General features: G+C 34.0%; 1 protein-coding gene across 3 annotated transcripts in view; it reads right to left on the reverse strand.

Annotated features, from left to right (window-relative positions):
• The window catches only part of ATRNL1 (attractin like 1), a 427,623-nt gene that overhangs the window by 179,664 nt on the left and 223,606 nt on the right, over positions 1-24,353 (reverse strand). For all 3 annotated transcript variants that reach the window (XM_042818666.1, XM_042818665.1, XM_042818667.1), the window contains exon 26: positions 17,457-17,535. In XM_042818666.1, coding sequence (XP_042674600.1) covers positions 17,457-17,535 — 79 coding nt within the window. The remainder of the gene's footprint in view (positions 1-17,456; positions 17,536-24,353) is intronic.

A 24,353-nucleotide genomic window follows, 5' to 3' on the forward strand; every position in this document is an offset into this window, starting at 1 on the left:
CCTGATGAAAAAAACCCTCCCCCCAATAGGACCCAAACTTAAGAGTTATTCGTATGTATATAACAGTGCTTCAGACCTTCTGGGTAGAGCTGTTCTTAACTCACCTACTGTGTGTTAAGGTACAATGACATTTCATTCAGCTACAACAGAGGCACAAAGAGTACAATAACAGTTAGGGTCCTGCCTACCAATGAATAATGTGATCATTTTCAATGACATCAGTGTTCTTTTTTTTTTTTTTTTTATAGTGCTGTTATCACGGTCTGTACTATATGTGAACGTGTGTCTGATATTGATGTGAAAGGTGGCGAGGGCATCAGTCCAGAGACAGAGGCAGAATCCAATACTCACGGACGTCATTAGGATCTTATACGTGTATTTTCATAAATTTGGGACAGAAGTATGATACATAATTCTCTGTCCTATAATAACCTCAAAGAAACTTGGTTTCAGTTTTGGGCAATTGATAAGAGGAACTGAGTAAGCAGACATGAATACTGACAGCAAAGGGAAGTCACTGGGAATTTGCAGCCTTTGATACATCCATCTCGTTTTAAGGATAAACAGATCTTTAGTTTTCAGAGATGTCAAATTTTGAAGGTTTCAAGATTGTGTGTCTCAAACTATTCATTTTCTGAGACACAAGACAAAATATTATCTGACACAGACTGACTCTCTGTACTAAAACAAAAATGACAATTATCGCTAAACTTAAAATGTTAAGTACCAAAAAATACCTGAAAGCTGTGAAATCTGTAACAAATATTCATAGATTTCATTGCAAAGATTAGAATTAGAAGAAGCACATGCCAAAAGTAATACAGAACTGCACAAAACACTGCTGCAGGTATTACAATGTCTGATGCACAGGTAAGTTTCATTCGTGCTCTTTTAAAAAATGCCATGTTATTAAAAATACATGTATGTATATATACCCATGCAGTGCATTGTAGAATCATTCTGAACCACTACATGATCAGATTAAAACTAAAAAAAGAAAAAAAGAAAAAATTAAAGCAAGACCAATAAGCACTATTGCCTATTTTCTTCAGTAACCTACAACTAAACAAATTCACCATATGAAGACTGGAAATCATATCAACACATAAAATGTTCAGAGTGTGCACAGTTATAGATAGAATCTGACTAAGAGGACATCTCAGATGTTTTTGTTTTAGACGTATTGATAAAAATAACTGTTATTCTACAGTGGCAAAATTTGCCACAGAACTTACTCCCCGGAGAATTTTGGGTCTGTTCTCCAAAAATTCATTTTAAAAAAGGATAAGAACGTGCATAAAGGATGAAAACAATATTAATAAAGTAAAGCCACCACCTGAATGGAACAGAGAACACTTTGATGGTTAGTGTGTGAGTGCTGCAGTCCTTCATTTAGCACATCTCACACAGCCAGGCAATGTCTACTCGAACCACTCTTAAAATTTTTCTGACATCTGAAGTACAGTCTGAAGGCTTTATGTGTGGTTATGGATATTTCTGCTGACCACTCATTTTGTGTGGTTTTTGTTGTTGGTGTTGGTTTGGATGACAGGCTTATTTTGCATTTTTAACAATGCAGAACAATACCTGTCTGTATATACAGATAGACAAAGTTAAGTAGTTATGGTAATAAATTTGCATCACATTATTCTCAGTTTATGCTACTTTTCATAACACCCAATTCCTATGACGTAAAATCTGGAAGCTAAGCCAACTTTGGGGCACTGATTTCTTCAGTGGCTACAGGCATGCTATTCCAGAAAGCAATACAAGCCACCTGCCAGCCTCAGCTGGCCTTTCACACCTGCAAATGCAATCTCTCCATGTGTAGGATAGACACTGAGACACCAAAATTGGCAGATAAATTTCCACATTCAAGCAGCTTAAATTGCAGTAGTAAATAACTGTGGGCAAAAACACATGGATAAAATACATAACAGCCTACAAATTTGTCTCTAACAGCAAACAAAATGATGGGAAGAGAGCTTTCTGCATTTTCTATTTCACCCTTACTTCTCCAAAAATGCATTGACTTCAAAGAAATACTCTTAAGTGTCCAGCTGTGTCTGAAGTTCATGTAAAGCAATTGTAACTGCTTTTTCTTATTTAAGCCATGTATTACAGTTTGCTTTATTAATTCCTGCTTTGTTCCACATTCTGTTCTATGCACCAATAACAAGGAGACAACTCTTAAAATTAAAAGCATTAATAAAATGCCACTTGTAAATATTTTTAAATTAAAAAAATGTCAAATGTAAATAACCATCTAGGGATCCGAATAGTTATTTCTTTTATTTCAAACAGCTTCCAGCAAGTGAATTATTTCTGATGAATTAAAGGTATATCCTTTACAGATCCACTGACAGATACTTTATGACGTTCGCCCTGTATTGATATCTGAAACATTTTCAGATAGTACATGCTTTTAAGTTATTTATATTCCTGTTACAAAATAACATAATGGGCATTATTCTACAATTCCCTCCCTATCGGAACTTGCTTGTTTCACGCCAACAGTTTGTGTGGATATTGTATACAAAACTTGGAAATCATAGCCCATGTTATGGCCTTAGGTTTAGGTTTATCTGAGGTGAACCCTGTATGTTCATGTAGAAATTTAGAGTGGTTAATCATCCTCAGTTTCCCATTTCACTTCCCACATAGTCCCTGGGAAGTGGGGCAAGTGTTCTCTTGGTACAAGATGTTAACATTGCACTGCAGCAATTTCTCTTCTCCACCTCACCAAGCTGCATTGCACTGTCAATCCTCTTAAACCCTTTGTATGGTCATTACACACTCAAGATGTAGTTTAATCTTTAATGATTATTATATACCAAGAGTGTACTCAGGCAAAAGCATTACTATATAGAGTCATCAATCTAGAGAAATTCTGTTGACAACAGAGTTCAACTGTAACAGCCAAAAGGCAGAGGCCTAACCTTTTAGAAGTGCCAATTTAAACAAAAACACAACACAGCAGTGATGTGTTTCATAAGAGCACACTCAAGTACTGATGAAATAGAAGCAAAGAAAAATAGAAATGGACAGAAAGGAGAAACACATGTGAGACGAAAGGAAAATGGGGAAAACAATAGGTAACACTACATAACCAAAATCAGGTGGACAAATGAAGGAAGATATAAGTTGAATTAATGTGCCTATTAAAATCTTTTTTCCCTCGTTATCTGGCAGAATAATACTATAAGAAAATGAATTTATCACTTACTTTGAGAGGCTCCTCATGGAAAAGCTTGCTATCGCTAGTTTGTCTTCTGAAAAATCTCTGAATAAAGGGCAGATAAAGTGCGCATTCTTATATTTGCCTAAGAAAATACTAGGTGCAACTAAGCTACAGTTAAACGTGAAAGAAGTGTTGTTATGGTAAAATGTTACACATAAAGCAAGCTTTCTAGAGAAAACCAGCATTATTTTGGGGAAAGAAAGAGAGAAAAAGAGAAAGTTGAAAATGTTTACTTTCTGAGAGAATGACATTTGATATCCTGAGAAGAAAATAATTCTGGATTTGTTGTGTGTTTTCTTCATGCGTTTTGTTTTGTTTTGTTTTGTTTTTTTTAATAATGTTTTTTACCACTTTTTTATCTGTTAAATACAAAATGGCATCAAAACTGAAAGACACTCCTTAAACAAGGAGATTCTACTTTGAATGAAAGTACACGATAAACTCCCTGAGATGCCAGCAAGATGTATTTTTTCCTTTTTTAACCACTGAGACCAGATGTACATAGCTACACAGTCCCTTCAGAGCCTTGTACTAAGTATGCTGGCCTCACACACACAGAACAATGACCTGCTGCCAGACACAATGGTACTTCAATTTGCACAAGTTACTCCTTGTTATCACAAGTGCCAGCCATTCAACATCAAAGGCACCTTCACTTACGGTTCAACAAACATTTATCTTGAAGAAAGAACTCCACAAGTATATTAATGAGATGTATTAAATATTCCTAACAGCTAGAATGAGAGTGAAACTCTCCAGAACTTCAGAAAATTGTTCATTATTATCAAAAGGACATAAGCACTACTTGACAAACTTTTATGTGAGTAAGGGGGGTGGTGTCACAGTGGGGTTTTTTTGAGCCAAAACATTCTAATTTAACCAGACTTTAAAAACCCACTTATCATTTGACTCACTGTATTTCCTAAACAATTTTACTTTCTTACCTTTTCCCTTTGTTCACTTAATTACCAGATTGTTTTAAGAAAATATGAAGATCAAAAGCTGATTTTGCAGCACTTCGAGGTGTGAAAATCAAAGTGAATTATAAATGAAAGATGATAAGAATATCTTTTTGCTTTGTAAAAATATATATTTATAGAATATGTTGTTTTCCCTGTTTAAAATATAATACTTTTGGGGAAAGGTGAGAACTAGAAACTGTATGGAATTCTTCAAAATACCACACCCATGTGATGGAAAGCAAAAAGAGGTACAGAATAGCTGTGATGTGAAGCCACCACATGCACTTCATACTGCAGCAGTCGGGTATCCTAATCTTCAAAAGCTTGAAGATACATACACATTACTGTGGTGGGGCATAACACTACCTAAATTAGAGCAAGCCACATAATTTTAAAGATCAGGGTTTCAGCACCATTAAATCAGTAAGAAATATGTTAATTTTCTAAGAATAGTTGAAGTTATGCTATGTTTCTTATTTGTGTATTACTAATTTGTGCCACATTTATATGGCAAACTAGGGAAAGCCATACTCTTTCCCACCTTAATATAGGTTACCTCATCCCAAGTCCCATTGAGGGACTGAGCCTATGAGAAACTTGATCAGAGAAATCTTGTAAATACAGACACTATCTTCTCACATAGAGTACACTGAGTGAAATACTATGACAGGTAATGTAGGACAACTGGTTGCCTGAGGCTTCTACCCATTATGATGAGAAAAGTAAAGCTTGTATTTTGTAGATACATACTGTGGCTCATATTGGAAAGAATCAGAACAAACCAATATTACTTCCCTTGTTCTTGGAATGAGAAATTCCATAAATAGCAAATATCTGCATTAGGTGTAGAAACATTGGAGGTTTGAGATCTGCAATCAGGATGCAATGACAAATTACAGCTCAAGATAGTAGCAGAAATATCACCCTGCAATATATTTGGATTAGATTCTCCATAGAAAATTCTCAACAGCATCAGACTGACCTGACTGAGATGGTAGCAAACTAGAGGGACAAAGTGTTTGTAAGTCTTAGCTGTGAATCAGAACTTTATACTCATTACTAGTGAATTTGTCACTGTACCAGCTACCAGAAAAAGCTGTTGACTGTTGAGATGGCAGACTATATCTTTATATATCCTGTTTTGCTAACATTACAAATAAATCACTCTATTTCCTTATGCTCAAAATATATACTTACTTCTATTAATAATAATAATAAAATAATAATAAAATAATAATCTAAATGAAGCTGCATTATTAAAAGTGAATTTTCAGCCTGTAAATATCTTTGTTAAAACAGCTGTTTGTTAATAGTGTCTACACCATCACATTAACTTCAATTAGCAATCCTTGTAAGTAGACATACAAAAGTAAATACATAGTATTTACTTAAAAAGTATATACATAAAACAGCAAATTTTAAGTGTTTTATTCATTTGTTAATTCAAGAGGTAAAACAATTTCACACAACTTAACGAGGCCATAATTTAGGTCAGATCAGACTGTGCTTGATCTAAATTTTCTACTCAAAACACTAACACCCATTTTTTAGGCACAAAGAACATGGAACAAATAATTACATATTCAAATACTGATGACGTCTCTGTATTGCTCTGTATTTCAACAGCATGGATGTCCTAAACAACATCATATTCCTTTCAATTGGGTTTTCTCTCTGAAACTGTACATTTCCCTCAAATTGTATCTTTTAAATAGAATTATCAATGACTCAAGAGATAAGGAAAGTCAAAGTTTAGATGTAAAGTATTGGCTATGTGAAGGAAATATATTTAAATTACGTTAGCTTCATGTCAGCAAACAAACCAGTCTGAAAGCACTAGAAATATACTACGTTGTCCATCTGCAGGACAGATAAATCTTCTGCCATTGGTTACAGGAATGCAAAGCTCGCAAAGATGAAATAGTTACTTCTTCTGATAACTACTGTATACATGTGCTGTTGTAAAAAATATGCAAATCTATTTTAAAGACCTGTGAAACTGGTTCAGCAGATGGAGAACCAGAATAATTATAAAAAGATGTATTACAGAAAAATAGTAAAAATAAAACCAACTGCTCAATTTCTGGTCTGTGCATTTTAATCCCAAATAAGCCACCTTGCTTTGCTTGCCACTCTTACACTGAAGCCAGTATCACCATATGATGGGTGTGCTGTCAGAACAACTAGTCATGTTCAAATCATGAAACCAAAAAATGCAGGTGGAAGGAAAAAAAAAAAAAAGAACTCACAAGATTGGTCAATCAATTGATGAATATTGTGAACATAAAAATAAGGAGTGTAAAACATAAGGGGCTAGTTTTGACCCTAATTTTCTGAGATAGTGAAATTTTAACCATGACATGCAACATCAATAACATCAAAGACTATATTTATGCATTAGAGATTAAAGAATAAGAATGCTGCCACTTAAAAGCCTTTTTGAAGGATAAACAACTGAACTTACAGCTAATTACTTGTATTTACCATCATCTGGGACGCAGTTTTGCAATGAAAGTCTAAACATCAAATTTGTATACATTTTGAAATAGTCTTTAATGAGGAAGTGCAGGTACTATTACAGCAGTACTTTCAATGTTTCAAAGCTGTTCTCTTTCAAGGATCTGTTTAAATCACGCACAATACTGAAAAAGAAAATCCAAATTCCTTTCATAAACCTGAGATTACTTGAATGAAAGCAAGAGAAAGTTTATGAAATTAGATGTATGCTGCTGTAATTTCATATCACCGAATAACACTAAATAAAAATGCCACTGTTTTTAATCATAAGATCATACGATTGAAGACGACTTCAGGAGACCATCAACCTCTCTCCAAAGACATGTCAGTCATATAATTCCTGTCATATTTTATCTTAAAATATTCCAATGACAGAGTCTCTGGGATCTCTAAGTCGATCAATTCCGGTACCACACTATCTTTTTCATTACAAACTTTGGTGTCATTGCAAATTCTTTGTGTCACCTGAACGCTCATTGCTGCAACACAATCACCTCACTTCTTGTCCTCTCTTCAATGGTTATGACAAACACATCACCCCACTCCCTACATTCCAGGCTGTTATCATTTCTCCGTATGTTCTTCTGCACTATGCAACTACAGATATCCATACTTTCCAGTTGCTATCCTTTCACAAATGCTTTATACCTTTCCTGTTTCCAGAACCTTTCTGGACTTGATTATCAAAATTGGATACAGTGCTCCAGTTCCAGGTTCCATTAATGCTCTAACGTTTTAGAATTGAAATAATCTACCAAATCAGTAATATACTCCTTTTTTGTAACCAGGTTGCTGCTGACTCACACTCAGTTCGTGAACATTTCTAAGCCATCGATCAGTTCTATAGAATTGTAGCACAGTCAGCTTTTTCTTCGTGCTGTTTTTGTGAAGATTATTATTTCTACCAGGTAAAAAAGCTTGCATTCACCAATATAGATATTCTCTCCAATTTGTAAAGATTATTTTAAGCTCTAATGCTGCCTACAGCACTCGTGACCTACCTTATAGTATCTGCAAATTTAATAGATATGTTCACCAACTGTGTAACTCAGGTCATTAATAAAAACATTGACAACATCTAGAGCTATGACAAATATCCAAGGTTAACCTGTAGCAGATGAATCATTTTACTGACAGTGAATATGTAAGCATGCTTTTCTGACCAGTTTTGCACCCATTCCACACCTCCTATGTGACAGACTGTTAAGCATTTATGATGCCCATCTGTACAAACATGAAGTGTTTGCCCCCCCCCCCCCCCCCCCCCTTTCTAAAGGACCCAGCTTATCTTTTTCATGTGATTTTGTTCCTGAAAAAAATGCTGGCTACTAATCTTGTTCAAGGATGTTTTGGGGAATTTGCTTTTCATAATTCTCTGGCTTCTGTTTTCCTCCCTTTCTTCCAAAGTGATTTATGATCACTGCTTCCATGAACTTACCATATACTGGATGATCTAAATAGAGGTAAAATTTGAACATTTCACACATGGGTGATTTAGTCATTAGCAACATTAACAGTGTAGATTTCATTTCCATCACAATGGGAAAGAGAACCAGTTCAGGAATATTACTAATGGATACAGTTAAAGTATTAAGCCAAAATGTGGTGAGTCTGACACTTTCAGGTCACATAACTTGGTACAGCATTTCTGTAATGTGCTCTCAACTGTAATCTGGAAATATTTTTCCTTAACTTTGTGAAGACAAAGAATCATGGTAAACAGTATAATCAGGTCTTATTATCATACACATAAAATCATAAGAAATGGGTGATTGGTTTTGATTAATTTGAATGTGAAACACAAGAGATTCATATTTTTATATATATTTTTTAATATTGACATTTATAGTAAATATAACACTTAAACTAACAGACTGTACTTCACTACATGTTTGTACCTCTGATTATCAGCAGTGCACCATGATAACAATGAAGAGAGCCATTCAGTGCTCAATTCATTTACTTATCCTGTCTAAATAGACAGATTCCTAAATAAGATGCCTAGGTACAAACAGTATTATTGGAGAACAAAGCAAAACAGCCATGCAGATAAGCTCCCCATATAATATTAAAGGCATGTGTAAAGGCAAGCATATAAAAAAGGCTTGTACAATTTACTCATTTCTGCAGGTAAAGAAACTGATTGCCTCAGTAGTGAAGCAAATTACAAGGGAGCCCATAAAACCTTTAAGCAAACAGTCTTCCAAACCTCAACTTTCCATGCATGAGACATGCATGCTTGCCTGTTTCCAAGAGTACTTTTGACTGTGGCTGCATGAATACAAAAGACTAACAAGCTACAGCTACTTAGAGATGGTAAGTCCAATTAACTTGGAGTCAAAATGTATGTAGAGCACAGAGCACCAAAAAAAACTCAACCTACAGGGTTTATTGAGGTTTCATTTTTGTTAATTACATGCAGTTTAATTGATTGGTAAAGCAGTCTAGAGTAACTAACTGATATTACAATTTAACTGACTGTAATGTTGCATTCAATCCAACACATACCAACCAAAAAATCAAACGTACTCTATTTTCCCAAAATGACTTGTGCATAAATTGAACAGCATGGATGAAAAATAATGATCTGTTCAAATATTCATATTCCCTATAGAACTTATGCTACCATACAACTGTCCTAAAATAACATTGCATTAATTTTAATTAAATTTTGCATTTCAAAGCAGTCTTTCCATACATAGCATGTTTTTGTGTGACTTCTGTCAATACTTGAAAGATGAAAGGAAAGCCAAAGGTTATATGTTAATTATTAATTATCTCTTGAAAATAAGTATAATGAGCTTAGTTAATACTAGGTTACGCTATTTCTCAACTATTGTTTGCAAACAGTTGGAGTAGTAAAATCTATTGCTGCAGGAAGGCTATCATATCATTACATTCTTCAGAAAGAATAACTATTCTATATTTCTGTGGACTGTGCTGTATATCCACGGTTTTCTCTGAAGATATTTCTTTACAGCCTAAGGTTCCAGCATTTGTATGAACAGGTTTCTCAATAAATAAGGACATATATGCTGATTGTGTCATCACGTGCCTACTTGCTTTTTCCTTTAACCCAGATAAAGGAAAGAAACCAGAAGAACTGCATGGCCATCGTTTGCTCTGAGCAATGACACCAAGGAATGTTTGTATAATGTTTGTATAAATAAACATGTACAAAAACCACAGAATTTCCCCACATTTTGGGATACCAACCATTCTGACATTCACAAGAATGAGATTCTGCTGAGAGACTAAACAAAGTAATAGCACAGACACTGAAAAAAGTGACCCTGGTAAAGTTAACAACTAACTTTTGGTTCCACTGATCACTGCGTTCCTTTGCACTGAAACGCATTAAAGCTCAATCTTAGAAGGGATTTATTATATAAGAAAATTTTTAAAAGATGCTTTGAAGATACTAAAGAAAGAATAATTGTGTGTACTATCAGCAGTAATTGTAAGAAAGAAAAGGTCAATGCAGTTATTTCCCAATCCTGAAAAGCTGAGGAGGAAGCAAAGAGGAGCATTTGCATTTCCCTTAAGGAGCCTTTAATTCAAACATTCAAACCTCTTCACTCTCTTTTCATAGCAGAGTTCTTCCAAGCTTCCAAGCATTTCTGGTGTTTGCTCCTAAATCCACTCACTTCTTTCTTATAGAGCTCTGTTTGTTTTTCAATAGACAGTAACAACAACAAAAGCAAGATGCTACAAATAGAGGACACACAAATGTAAAGAACAATCTTGCCACTTTGGGCCAACATTCAACACCTGCTCTTTTGTTTTGCTTAAGAAAAAAATGAGTCATCTATTTTGGTGCTATACTCTTTATTTACTAAGAACATATTCGTCATCTCATTTCCTTTACACTGTGGAAATGACTCCAGATGACTTTTCATCTCAGAAGTTCAAAAGAAGCTCTCTTGGTTCCTTCCCAGAGCCCCACTGCAGACTGCATTTCCCTCGTCTACTGCTTTTTGCTGACAGGTATTTTGCTGAAAAATCTCCTAATGCTCTCATGCAGTCAACTTGTCCCATAGAAACTTCTCCGACCATAGAGCTCAACAACTACAGCTCTGCCAAGTGGCTATTTGCCTCAGGCCATCTTCACTTTGTTCAGGCCCCGTTTTCTCTTAAATAATATGATTTTTCTCTTCCTGTTAGCTTGAAAGCTTAAGCTTATCACTGGTAAGATTTAACCAGGTCTGTGAAAGATAGCAGGAATTAATATACTACAGTGTATGCACACACACACTTTATCTCCAGCAGCATTTTATTCTAATCTGAACTCGTAACAGATTGTACTGAACTGAAAACCATAATTATTAATTTTAAAGTGCTGCTATCATCACTAATAACTATATGCAAACTTCATTCTATATACAAAAATTATACATAATGAAATTAATTTATTTTGATTACCACCTCTTAGGACCTTCAGGCTAACTACACTGTGCAAACATAAAGAAGGAGCTTTGGTTATTATATATTAAGCAGAGCAAACAATTTTCTTCTTCTAGTCGTATCTGGCTATAATTAAAACTCCTATCTAGTTTACATTTTCTTTTTTTCTTTTTTTCTTTTTTTTTTTCAAGAAGCAGCACACAATTTTCCTTGTAATAAATCTATCATCTGTTATCTTCTCTACTCTCAATTTTTGTGAGATAAAGAAACTGAACTGCAGGAAGCTATCACAAATGCCTCATCTCAGCTAAAACTGCCTTATCTACAAGCACAATAGGATTTCCTTTGTCATTTACATCTGCCTGTTGAAAAAATGTTTCTTGTACTTAATTTAAGAAAATAAGTCCACATGCAACTGGGGGCAGGAACAGATTTTCATAGCTCAGATATACAGGTAGTAATGTCTTCAGAGTGAATTCAATAAGTCATATCAGAATCTATGCCAGACCACTCAGATTCCTTCTGGGATGAATGCCTGTGGCAGGAGGTATCTAACCTTCAACAACTAAAATGAGTCCTCCAGTCTCAGACCTTGAGGTTTATAAATTAGTTATTCATGAAAAACTCTTAACACTGTATAGTTTTTTAGATATCTGTATTACATCAACATCATTTAACTCAGCCCCACAAGAAATCATTCCTGTGTAACAGTCTGGTGCCATTTCATATTTTTCTATAAAGAGAATAAACATGATGAGAAGTACTAGCATAGAAGTTAATCAGATAATACTCACTTATTTTTGTGAAGTGACAGTAATATTACTATAACCTCAGTTTTACAAAACTGAAGATTAAGTAAAGGAGATTTGACTCACTGGGTCCTTAAATAGTCAGTCTCCCACAAGAAATCAAAGTGTAAGAATTAACACTGCAAAACCTGGGTGGGACGAGCTGTTTAGAGATGTGTTTTATAGCCATGAGAGAAGATCTAGTGCCAACTAAGTAGGCATATTGCTTGAAAGGTTCATTCAGGGAGGAACCTAAATTTTAAATTGGAAAGAAAGCAGAAAGTCAGACTAAAATAAATGCGCTAGCTTTATTGATTTCAGAAGAGCATGAGCAATATAACAAGTTGAGATTCAAGTCCTATGAATAGCTCCTTTGACTTCAGGAAGATTACTCACGCTCTGTGAGTAAGTAAGTACATATAGATGTGTAAGATATTTGCTAAGCAACAGACAAGAACGCACCAAAAACGAAAAGTGATCTGAGAGGTTAATTTTGAAATGTAAAGTATATAATCCATAGACACTTACACCCATAAGAAGAATTAGGCATTGGGGTATGTTAATTATACATGACTATTGCTCATTTTCTTTGTATCAGCTATTGGTGGTCTCTTGCCCACACTAAAACACATGAAGTAAAGTGCTCCTTTTACTCCTTTGCTTCATGTTCAGTGCCATAATCTACATACAGCAGTATTCCTAAACTAAACATGTTGCATTCCATAAGCAACATGAAAATACACAAAACACCATTGTTATATTTAAACATACAAAAAAATACAACTGTCCTTACAATAGAAAGTAAAACTGCTTTAGCTGAAATTCACATATTGTCTACGTTCATTAGTACTACCAACATAACCAAGCTTTCCTGTTCTTATTGAGTTACCCTAGAAATGAGCTTAGAGCTGTTACATGAATTGTTACTGTTATTAAGTAGATTCTTTCAGTTTCATTTGTGTTTTAAAAAGCTTTGAATATTCAAAAGAATAAAACTACCTTGATGTTAAAATTAAGGCTAGAAAGGTTATTTTTTAAAAAACAAACATAAGCTTATTTAATAAAATGAAGCAATAAGTTGTGTGGAACCCACACACGGTGTAAAGCAAGCATTCTCTCTAATTCCATGTTTTTATGCTTGTATATGCTATTCTTTCAGACATGCAAATGGTGCACAGCTGACTGTATAATGAAATGCTATATATAAATATGAAAATTCCAATAAAGGAATGACATTAACCTTTAAAGTTAGGCAAGCACTTATATATAATATCATGCTTTCGAACATTTTTACACAAATGTGCGATCATGCATTACTTCCTCATTTCTCAAGAGCCTTACAGTGTATTACACAAGCAAATAAGAATTCTAAGGTATGCTTTTAAATATATAAGCTCTTTCTATTGTGTAATTATGAAAATATTTTGAAAATATTTTCATTTAAAAAATATAAAAATGCATTTTAACTATTCAATTGACCTAATATACACAACGTATATATTTGCACAGGACACGTTGGCTTATAAGAGCATTTTCTGTATATTCATGTAGGAGGAGGAATAGGACATCTGTATGTACATCTTCCATTGCATGCCTATGGATTAACGGCAGTAAATCCCCAAAGCATCTGGCTGAGTTCACAGTGTATCTGATCAGCAGCTGCTTTACCTTATGAAAGATGAATATTTGCCAAAATACCTCAGCTAGAAGATGTGTGCTTTATAATCCCATCTGCATGAGTTGTGTTAGTGACATCAATGTAGACTTTTTCACAAGCAAAAGAAAGTTTGATATGCTGTTAATGTGAAATCATTTTGGATACTGAATTCATCTGCAGTGTGGTGCCTTTCAGTAAAAGCTGTTCCACATTTGAGCCACTGCAAAACTGGTAGGTAACCTGTCAAGATTTCTGTACAATGACTTATGAACAGATTCATCTTCAACCATTCTGGACATAAGACTGTACAAACACTTTAAATATGAAACATACAGAGACATCAACTAATATTCTATTCAATTTTATTATCCATTGGTAAATCTGGATAATATATCTTGTGTCTCTGTGTGAAAAAGGAAAACAGAGTCAGATTGAAACTTCATGTGTGGTCTCTTGGGTGAATTCTGGGTACAGAATGCAAGAGGTCTCACAAATCTTTTCTGGGAGGAAATGACAGGTCTCACTTCTTCATCCAGTGAACTAACAAATGAAATTTCACGGAAGGGTACTTGTAGAAAGGTTAGTCAGTCTTTGAAGGAAAAAAAGAGGATGAGAGACAAAAACCTAGAGTATATATTTTATATGTATATATATATATATCTTTATGCAGATAGTACAGACTGTGCTAAAAATGCTTTCCTATTTCTAAGCTTAAAATTCTTAGGAACTCCTTTACTTTTGGAAGAATCCTGCCCTCAGTAAATTTGACACGAATTTCCAAGCTTGCTTACAAACGCTTTCCTGCTTTGTAAGTAGAAATTTGAGTTTGGTACCCATAGGAATGTTCCAAATTCCTCCGGTTTGTTCCTTAAGTAAGATAGTGCTGTAAGAATAATGCTAAGGAAATCATCTGATAAAATTCACTCTTATACCTTCCAAGGATCAAACACTCTCAGATGAGCAATATTCCAGTACCCTACTTCTTAAAAAATGCTATCCCTAATTTTTTTTTAAACTTCACTGATCTGTGGGAGGGATGGGTAGGGAAAGATGTCAAGCCAGGCAGGAGGTTGTTCATGTTCTTCTGCTCAGTGTTTCATTGATCTTTTTAGACCATGAAATAAAGGAATGATACTTCCCATTTTCTTTCAGTGCACAGGGTGAAAAATTTCAATGGCAGAGGGTGAGGGAGTATCTATCTGCTCTTTCTTGTTCCTTCAAAAGGCAGGAATGAAGAACAGAAACTCATCCAGGAGTTAAAGCATAAATTCGGATATTCTAAAGATAAAGTACATCTTAAGAGGCATCTATTTAAGCAGTAAAAATATGAGAAGTAAAATTTTGTCATGAATGAAAAATACCAAACTCAAGTACGTAGCCCATGGAAAAAAAGATTTCAATGAATGAAATGGAAAGACCAACAGATATGGACAAAGGAAAGCTCAATTTCAGTATTAGTAAAGATCAACAAAAGGATGGAAGACGTAACTATATAGATATGCATATACATATATATCATGTCTTACGTGTACATGAAAAATGGAAAAGAACAGTTCAAGTGACCTACAGAGTAACATTTCGACAGTGATCTGAGCAGCAGAATCTAAATCTTTGCTCAATAGATAACAAATTAGGAAAGGAATTGAAGATAAAATTTCTATATTAACAGGAAAATGAAGACATTCCCATTATACAATGGAACTCACTTTTGGCTTGAGTTGGACTGATGCCATGCTACATTCAGTTTAGAATAAAAAATGACCCAGTTTAGACAAGCTTTAAAACCAAACATGACAAAGATATGAATTTTCATCTACACCTAGAAATCTAAGAAAACTTTAAAAAATTATTTGATACTTTTGACATCCTGATAGAATTTTTACTATCAGAACACATGAACAAGAAATTTCTACTTCTCTTGTGGAAAACAGATTGAGATGAACAATAAAAGGAGAATTCTTGATGAGTAGCTATTAGCAGCTGTGAACAGGTTTTCAATTTTGGTCATGTCTAATTTAATAGTTAATGTCTTAAACTACACTTTGAGTCCACACTGAGGGTAACATCTGAAGAGTCAACATTCCTGTATTTCAAGGACTAAAAAAGATGAAAAACCCATCAGACTAGAACGGTGGGATTTAAAAGCACGTGCTTAAGAATTCGATAGAATAATAGATAACATTTCTGAATCAGAAACAACTAAGTTTCTCTAGCAATACTTAAGGAAAAGCAAGGATCAGCACTCAAGCACAGACCTCTGAGAATTTTAATCCAGTTGCAAAGTATTTCTTTCTACTTAGCTCTTCTAAAGAACCTGATTTATATTTATAGTGTATTTATCAGTCAATTTGCATGATCTTTCATAAAGATATAAAAATAATTATTATGATATTAGGATAATAAAACTTGAAAAACTTTTAAAAAATCCTAATTGGATCTGTTCTTCATAGAATAATATTTTGGACTAAATCAGAAATGCTATAAAAATCTATGAGAGTAAACACAGAAATCAGAATAGAGTCCCTTAATCTGTAAATTCATATGCTTGTATTTGTTCTTAAACATGCCAGAAAAACAACCTGATAAATGTGGGAAATACATTAACAACTATTAACAACACAAGTATTGAGACAAATTTCAATGAAATATTAATAAGTTTAATTGAATACTGTAGCTTAAAGTAACTTTTATCTGTATTTTTGCAGTAAGAATAAACATATGAGCACTTGCCTCATGACACACAGCATGATTTATAATATTCAACTGAATTAAAAAAAAAAAAAAAAAAAAAACTCAACTCAAATAAAAATTACATGTTTTTCTTTCTAGCATCAGTTCTAAGCTAAGCCTGGACGTTAGCACATTATAATTTCAGTGAAGGAAAATTGTAACTGCTAGTTACCTGGCACTCTTAAAGTGTACATAAATTCACTGCAGATCAACAATCAAACCCAACCAAAGAAAAACTTATTTAAACATTTATAATATCAGAATATTAAACAAACAAACAAAACCTAAAGAAACACTTATTTTCTTTTTTCTTTTTTTCCTTTTTAAATCTAGACTACATTGCTATGAAACAATTATTTTTTTCCAAAAGTCATCTAGATTGGAAATTTTGCAGGAAAAAATCAGTGTCTAAATATATTTATTTTATTATGAGAATAAATGAAATCTGACAAGTGTATATCAGCTGAATCTTATCACATACGTGTAGGAATACACATAACCGAAGTTTAATCTCATGGAAGTTTAATCATTTGTTAAACAGGTAGTAATAAATATTTTGGCCAAGTTTTCCAAAATTGCTATGACATTTCATGCTATAAAATAATAATTTTTATGTAAAAATACATATAGTGCTAAGAAAAAGCTACTGATGTTAATAGAGGTAGAATTTTGCTTAGGATTAAAAAAGACAAATGAAAAAGACAACGAACAATAATAAAAAGAAAGTAAAGTAAGTAAAAACAGTTTGAAGAGAGGATTGTCTCCTGCTATACGTTTCTATGACCTTTGATAATGACACAACAAAGTAACAGAGCCAGATAACTTCCAGGAGAAGTTTGAGATGACATACTATGATCCTCTTTGTTCAGTCAACTCATCAATGTTTTTAATTACCATTTTGAGACTATTTGGGAGTATACTCCATCATAAAGAAAATTCAACTTTCTGCAGTCTAGTTCTGCAGTGTCTGTAATTTGTGACAGGAAAGAGGAAGAAACGATATTTTCTTCATTTTCAGCATGGAATGTAAAGGCAAAAAAAATAGTTTAGAGGAATTTTTAAAATGTGTGTACAGGGAAAGTGTGAATATGATTGTTCAAAGCTCTCAATATATTCTTTAAGATAAGACACCACAATAATCTTAAAATTATTAATACCTCTCTCCGTCGAGAAGCCCAACAGGTTTGTTTGATTTTCCAAACGACGGCAGCTACCAGCAGTAAGGATAAGAAACAACTGCAATTACAAAAAAAACAAAACAAAACAAAAACTATTTGTAATATAATGGTCTGAAATGTTTATATATTAGGGCATCAAAGGTAATAGAAATACACTTAAGCATGGAAAAAAAAACAAAACAACCCACAAAAGGAGAGGAAAACTGAACTCTTCTAGAATGACAGGAAACTGTCAGTCATCCATGTTTAAAGTCAAAAGGGGATACACATCTTCAATGCTATGGTTAACTCTATAAAATTTTATGATTCTCTCCATCAGTTTGAGGTAAGTTCAATTACGACCGTCCATAACAATCTACATACCCACAACTGACTCAACAAACATGCACTGCATGTCCACGCTCAGAAGACAGAAGAACAGGGCAAAATATAGTGAAAATTGATATCAATTTATACTTCTTCCCTGGTTTGTAAACTGTGAGTTATTTCCAAGGATAAAGGAACTAAAGCTAGGCAGAGTGTGTGATTGGCTTCAGGAACGAGGTTTGCAGATGTCAAGAGGTCTTTTTAATAAAATCAAGTTTCCTTGAGAATCACTCAAGGAAATACTACTACTTTGCAGTCTCAAAGAAACAACAGGAAAAAAAAATCAAATCAAAACCATTTAAGCTTCTGCAGGTCACAATGAGAGCACATACTTTCTCTCTTGCTCCAATAATTTTGTATTTGTAACATTTAGTCCATAAAGAATTTTGGCAGAACGATCACTGGATTATCAACACCTTCTAATGAATTTCTGGATATTGATAAAAAAGCTTCTAAATATGACACCTAACATAAACAGTTAGCACATCTTTTAATTTATGTAAACAACTTTTAATAAAATAACCAGATTATCTAGGTGTGTCCTGTGAACACATCTGTGGCGCATTGCGTCTGTGATTAATATAGTCCTACAGCTATTATTTTTGCCAAAAATCTTCAGAATATATTCTTTAACCAATGTGGAATATACCAAAAACTCTCTGTACTAGTGAAGTTCAGTGAAATACTGAATACTAAATAGAGAATACATTATCCGTGTAGGAACATCAAAATTTCCCTGTATCACACCATAAACAGATGAAGTTATGACTTAGCAGATGCATATCTAGGATGAACATCTTATGACATTCAGTATTTATCCGTAATATGGAAATTATTAGAAACCAATTTATGGTGACTGTAGTATAATGTCTTTATTAAGGTAATGAAATGAAAACATCCAGTCACTCCTTGGTCTGCAAGCAACAGAGAATCAGATGTACAACTGAATATTTAACAAAATATATAATGTGAACAAAATATGTTCAAAACTCAGCGTCCATAACAGTGTCTGCTCTCTGGTGCCAGTGACAGGATCCAATGGAACAGCATGGAATTGCATCAGGTGAGGGTATTAGGAAAAGTCTCTTCCCCAAAACACTAGAACAGGCTCCTGAGGGCAGTGGTCAGGTCACCACCAAGCTTACAACAGCTGAAGAAACATTTGGACAACACTCTCAGACAAATGATCTAATTTTGGGAGGCTTCAGTTTGAAGACAGGAGCTGGACTTGATGCTCTTTATGGGCCCCTTCCAACTTAGAATATTCTATGGTTCTATGGACACACATTTTTCTTTATGATTAAAGTAAGACGAATAATACAGCTTTCTATCAGCATCTTATTCACATGAAATTCTTTCTAGCTTTCTAAATTCTTTACATACATTTTTTATTTGTACACTTCTTTACATCTATTTTTTCTTTGTACACCCTTGAGGAAGCCTGCCAGAGTAAGGCCAGGTCTGAAAGAACCAAGCACCATACGTACAATTGTTTTGGACATAGAATGCTCAAGTAATGCTCAATTATGTAATTAACAGATTGTTTTTGTTGTCTGATTTGTTTTTGTTTTACATATGAGATTTAAGTCTGTCTGTTTAGTTCCAAGAGGGTTGACAGTTCTAAGCCTGAAAGCAAAGAATGGTTAAAGAATCTGTTCCTAAATGTAAAGTTTGACTTTCCCCTTAACGGCAAATGTCAACCAGCAGCATTTCTTTTAGCACATTTTTAAGGCTGTTTGTGACTTAGAGATTTTTATGGAAAGGAATATATTTTCTGCCTCTCTCACTGTAAGACCATTTTAAATATGGTGTTGTGCTTTTATTGGTCTTTGGCACGGAGTCCCTAACAAAACAAAGATGGAGTTTTGACTGGTTCTGATCCATAGATCAGAACAGTTTAGCACGTCTAAAAATCATCCTCCCAAAAGGAAACTATGGAAGAGTCAATGATCTGTAGTATAAAGACAAGAGGGTGCAATTTCTGGTTCAAGAACCTTAGGGAATTCTGAAGAGAAATCTCTTACACTTTAATGTATCTCAGTGTAAATCATTTTTCAAGGTGGATTTTCACTGATAGGAACCAAAGTAGTAACAACATTTAATCGATGCACCAGTTTATTAACACAGTATTACTTACCAAAAGGCTTTCACTTAAGAGATTTTGATGACAAAGTATCTGAGAAACACAAACTATGTTATGACAGAAAGTGATTATCAGAGACTTTCCCATTTTGTTTAACATATCACTTGAGTTGGTGCGCTACTCTCACTTTTTAAAATATATCTTTGGCTGCCTCCTTTTATCCAGTCTTTTTTGAAAGTAAGCATAGGTTGACCATGAATTTGTACAGCCTGCCCAGGGATAATAGGAACAAAAACATCTCACTGACCCCCAGAATAATACACTTTTGCAACAAAACTTTTTAAGCTTACATCAACAGCTGCTTATAATCTTTCCTACTACAATCTAGCTAGTATCTGCAGGAGTACTGCACTGATATTTTGCTATAAATTAGCATGCTGAACATGCAGTAAAGATAAGCCATTTCAAGCTTTTCCGTAACACAGAAATAAATAAGGGAAACAGCAGCAGCTGTTTAGAATGATGAACTCAAAGCTTGTGGAAATTGAAAAGGATGGTGAACTGGACAGAAGAAACCAAGAAAGCCTTGCACTGTCTGGCTGCTTCATTATCCCCAGGAACTGGATCTCTTTCCCAAGATTTTCCTTTTTTAAAAATTAATTTCTTGAATGCTTCTCTTAATTTGGAGGGGGAAAAAGCAACACACAAGACAAGAATTCTTGTCTTAAAACTTCAGTCAAATTCCTGCTTCACTCTGTACACTAAGAAAGCTGGGTCACACACCTAACTTTACTGAAATCAGCCAAAACATCTTTTACTTCATGTGTAAAATCAGAAGCAAGTATTTCAAAGACACAAGTAATACAAATAATTTGAAAATTACAGTGGTGAGTGTCTTATGTTTACTTAACTTCATGTGCAATCTTTTCCTGCTTTCAGGGTTTTTTTCCTGCTATAAATCAGAGAAAAAGAATCAAAATTCTAGTTAATGAAGAGAAGAAAGATAGGGAAAATAGGTTTTCTCAAACTAACCTTGTATCAGGCTGTGTGAAGATTAGTATTTTTTTATTTAAAGCAATAAAATTAAAACAAAAAAAAATTAAAATTGATTGCAAAGCATCTTGCAATATTGAGTGACTTGGCAAGAGAATAAGAGAATGAAATTCAGTGCCAATGAACTGAAGGGAAAAATAAATAAATCTAGCTACAGGTACATGATAGGTTCTAAATTAGTAATTACCACCCAAGAAAATGGCCTTGAAATCAGATCGTTATTTGAACATATCAGCAAATTCTTAGTGATGGTCAAAACAGCAAATAGGATGTTAGGTGAGATCAGAAAAGGAAAAAAGGAAAAAAGAACAAGACAGAAAACACTGCAATGTCAGTTCATAAATCCATGGCATGTTTGTATCTTGAACACCACCAAAAGCAACCATTTCTTCATCTGAAAACTACTGAGTGGAAGTAAGCATGTAGAAAGGAGTACAGCCAGTTTGAATATAATATGCTAATAGAAATGTGCTTTTACCCACAGTTAGCACAATACTATGGCAAAACTGACATCAGTGTAACACAGAATAACTGAACTAAAAATTTACCAGCTGATATCTCTAATGTTGTCAGAATGTGGTCAATATCACAAAAAGATGTTTCTAAAAGGATTTGCGAGGTTCAGAGTACCAGACCCAGTCAGTTTTGATGAGAGAGATGCCTACAGCTCTGAGATGTCTACGCATGACAAAGACTGATAAGAAAATTTAATAGTATTGAGGACAAGAAAATCACAATGTGCCAGTACCAATTGATCAACTGCACCTTTTTCATCAAGATGCACAATCACTGCTAATATGTATTCGTGAAGACAACGGTTCTGGGGCCTGTTTAGGAGTAAAGTAAACATGTTCTCCTTGGGCTGAAGCAATTCCCAACATAATTCACAAATCAGTGTGAATGACCTGCTTAAATGCTAAAACAAAAAAGAAGTAAAACAACCTTAGATAACCAGGTGAACAGTATTAAGCAGCACTTTGGAGATGAATGTATCACTATACAGGATATTCCCAAAACATTTCTGATGCGACTTATTGAAATTCTGCCTATAAAACTTCCATTTTTCACATTCTTTTAAAAGAGTTTGACAACATAGAAAGAATACATAAAATAATCAAGAAATATTCAAAAGTTGAGAAGATAATTTACTGATAGTGCATTAATAAGCTCAATCATTTCAATTCTTAAAAAGACCTACGGGTGACTAGCCTACAGAGTGCATGAGTTTCCATGGGGAGTAAATACTAAGGGTCTCATTCATCTAGAGCAGAAATGCATAGTAAAAACACTAGCTGGAAGCAGAACAATTTGAATTAGACTCTGGCACTATTATGAGTTATTTTCTGTATCATAATTGTCACAATGAAAATAATAAATAGATAAGTGCCTCTGCAATACAGATTAGTTACGAATTATTGTCCTAGAGTACAGATGGAGTGAATGACTACTTACACTGATGAATGTAAATCTACCCAAGAAAATGGTTATCATGTGAATACACACTCAAAGCTGCAGCAACCCAAATGTTACCATAATTCTGTTGTCTTTAAAACAGAGGAATGAACTACCGGAAAGTAGTGACATAGCTTGAAACAACATGGAACCAAATAAGGAAATGCTAAAAAATGATGCTTGAAAATAAATAGTTCATCACCATGACTTAAGGTACAGACTAGTCAGAAGTTATCATCATAGTATTAGCTAGGATACAATAAACAATTAAAGAATGGCTGAATTGAAAAGGATGCACTGAATACAAGTATTTTATATCTGACAAAGTAGAGGAAAGTGACCAAAGCAGGTCTGCAATAAACAACATGGTCTAGCAGCAGGATCTAAGCTAAACAGATGATCTTCCTGCAAAGGGAGATTGGTTTATTTGAACACAAAAAGGGAAAATAGCACCGAATAATTACCATCTGCACAACCACTTTAGTTATGTACAGAGTAAAAATTTAAACTTAAAGACATCACTTTTAGACGTGTTTAGTTCATTCCAGAGGCTGAGGAGTGAGATGGTAGCGTTTTCTGTGAGTGAGAAACAGCTTTTCTCAAGGAGTAAAAAAACCAATAAGATAAGTCGCTAGCACAGACTGTAAAGGGGATGTGTTGCTGCTTGGAATCTGCAAATTAAAATGAAACACGTAGATCATCTTTTAACAAATCCAAATTACTGGGATAAATAGAGGGGAAAATCATTTACTCACTTTTGCCGTGCTGTAAGAAGAATTATGTCATGAATTGAATACAAATATTTTTAGAACCAATATTGTAAGTGGAAGATAAACAGAACAAAACAAAATGTTCCATCCTTTGCTATTTATTTTCTCACTCTCCTTTTGTCTAACATGCAAAAGAAAATGAAAATGTCCAAAAAATATATGTAAACATCTATGCATGAATAATTGTTGTTTCTATGATTTTATTTAAGCCACCAATTTGCATAGCAGTTGAATATTGGATGAAAGGAAAACAGTTTAAAAAAAAAATCTTTACCTTAACTTAATATAATTTTAATTGTATTAAAATTAAAACTTGGCTGGGATCATACTTCGTGCACCACAGTGGTTTAGTGTGGATTGGAGCCCCTCATTGTCACTGATGTTGGGCTTTGGAGTGTAACAGCAAGCAGTCTTAGAGCTCAGGATATAATGAAATGGAAGATGTCAGGTTCACAGAGCTAAACTAGAGCTAGCAAAAAAATAAGATGTGTCCAGTATGGACATCAGCTCCTTAATGCCAACCGTTTTATTCAACAGATGACCTGTTTGTCCACCCTGCTTATTAATGGAGATATAAGCAACTAGTTATTCCATTCATAAAATTATTTAGGTGTATGGTAGTCTCATTGAGTGTCTATATGTGTACAGTTACACTTATTTTAAGAACTACTCCTAAATCTTTTTTTTCAAAAAGTAGTAGATAGGTCATTAAGGCAACGATTGCTACATTACTTGCACTTTGCTGAGCTGAGACAACAATTAAATATCCCTACAGATGCACAAAACTCATGCTCCTTTTTGGTAAAAGCAAAAAATGTACATTTCACACTGTAACATTAATCTTAGCAGCATGCCCTACATGGTATTAAAGCTTTTCATTCATCCCAACTACAGTAGTTTTAAATATGAATGAAAAATAGTAGCATTCTTCAAAAAATAATAATCTAATAACAGAAAGCTTTTTAAAGTAGATTAATGCACAGAAAAAGTCGTTAGTTAATGTTTTAAAATTAATATTGCAGAAGTTTCCTAAGAGATCACAGATGCTGTATTGCTGAAATATTATTTACTATCTTTTTATTGGCAAATAGAGCCCATTTTAATTGATGTTATGAAGCAGTCGCTGTTCTAAAATAAACATAATTGAACAAT

This window comes from Centrocercus urophasianus, unplaced genomic scaffold (genome assembly GCF_019232065.1).
Source record: "Centrocercus urophasianus isolate 14NV4802_14NV808 unplaced genomic scaffold, USGS_Curo_1.0 seq_17, whole genome shotgun sequence".
Classification (NCBI taxonomy): Eukaryota; Metazoa; Chordata; class Aves; order Galliformes; family Phasianidae; genus Centrocercus; species Centrocercus urophasianus.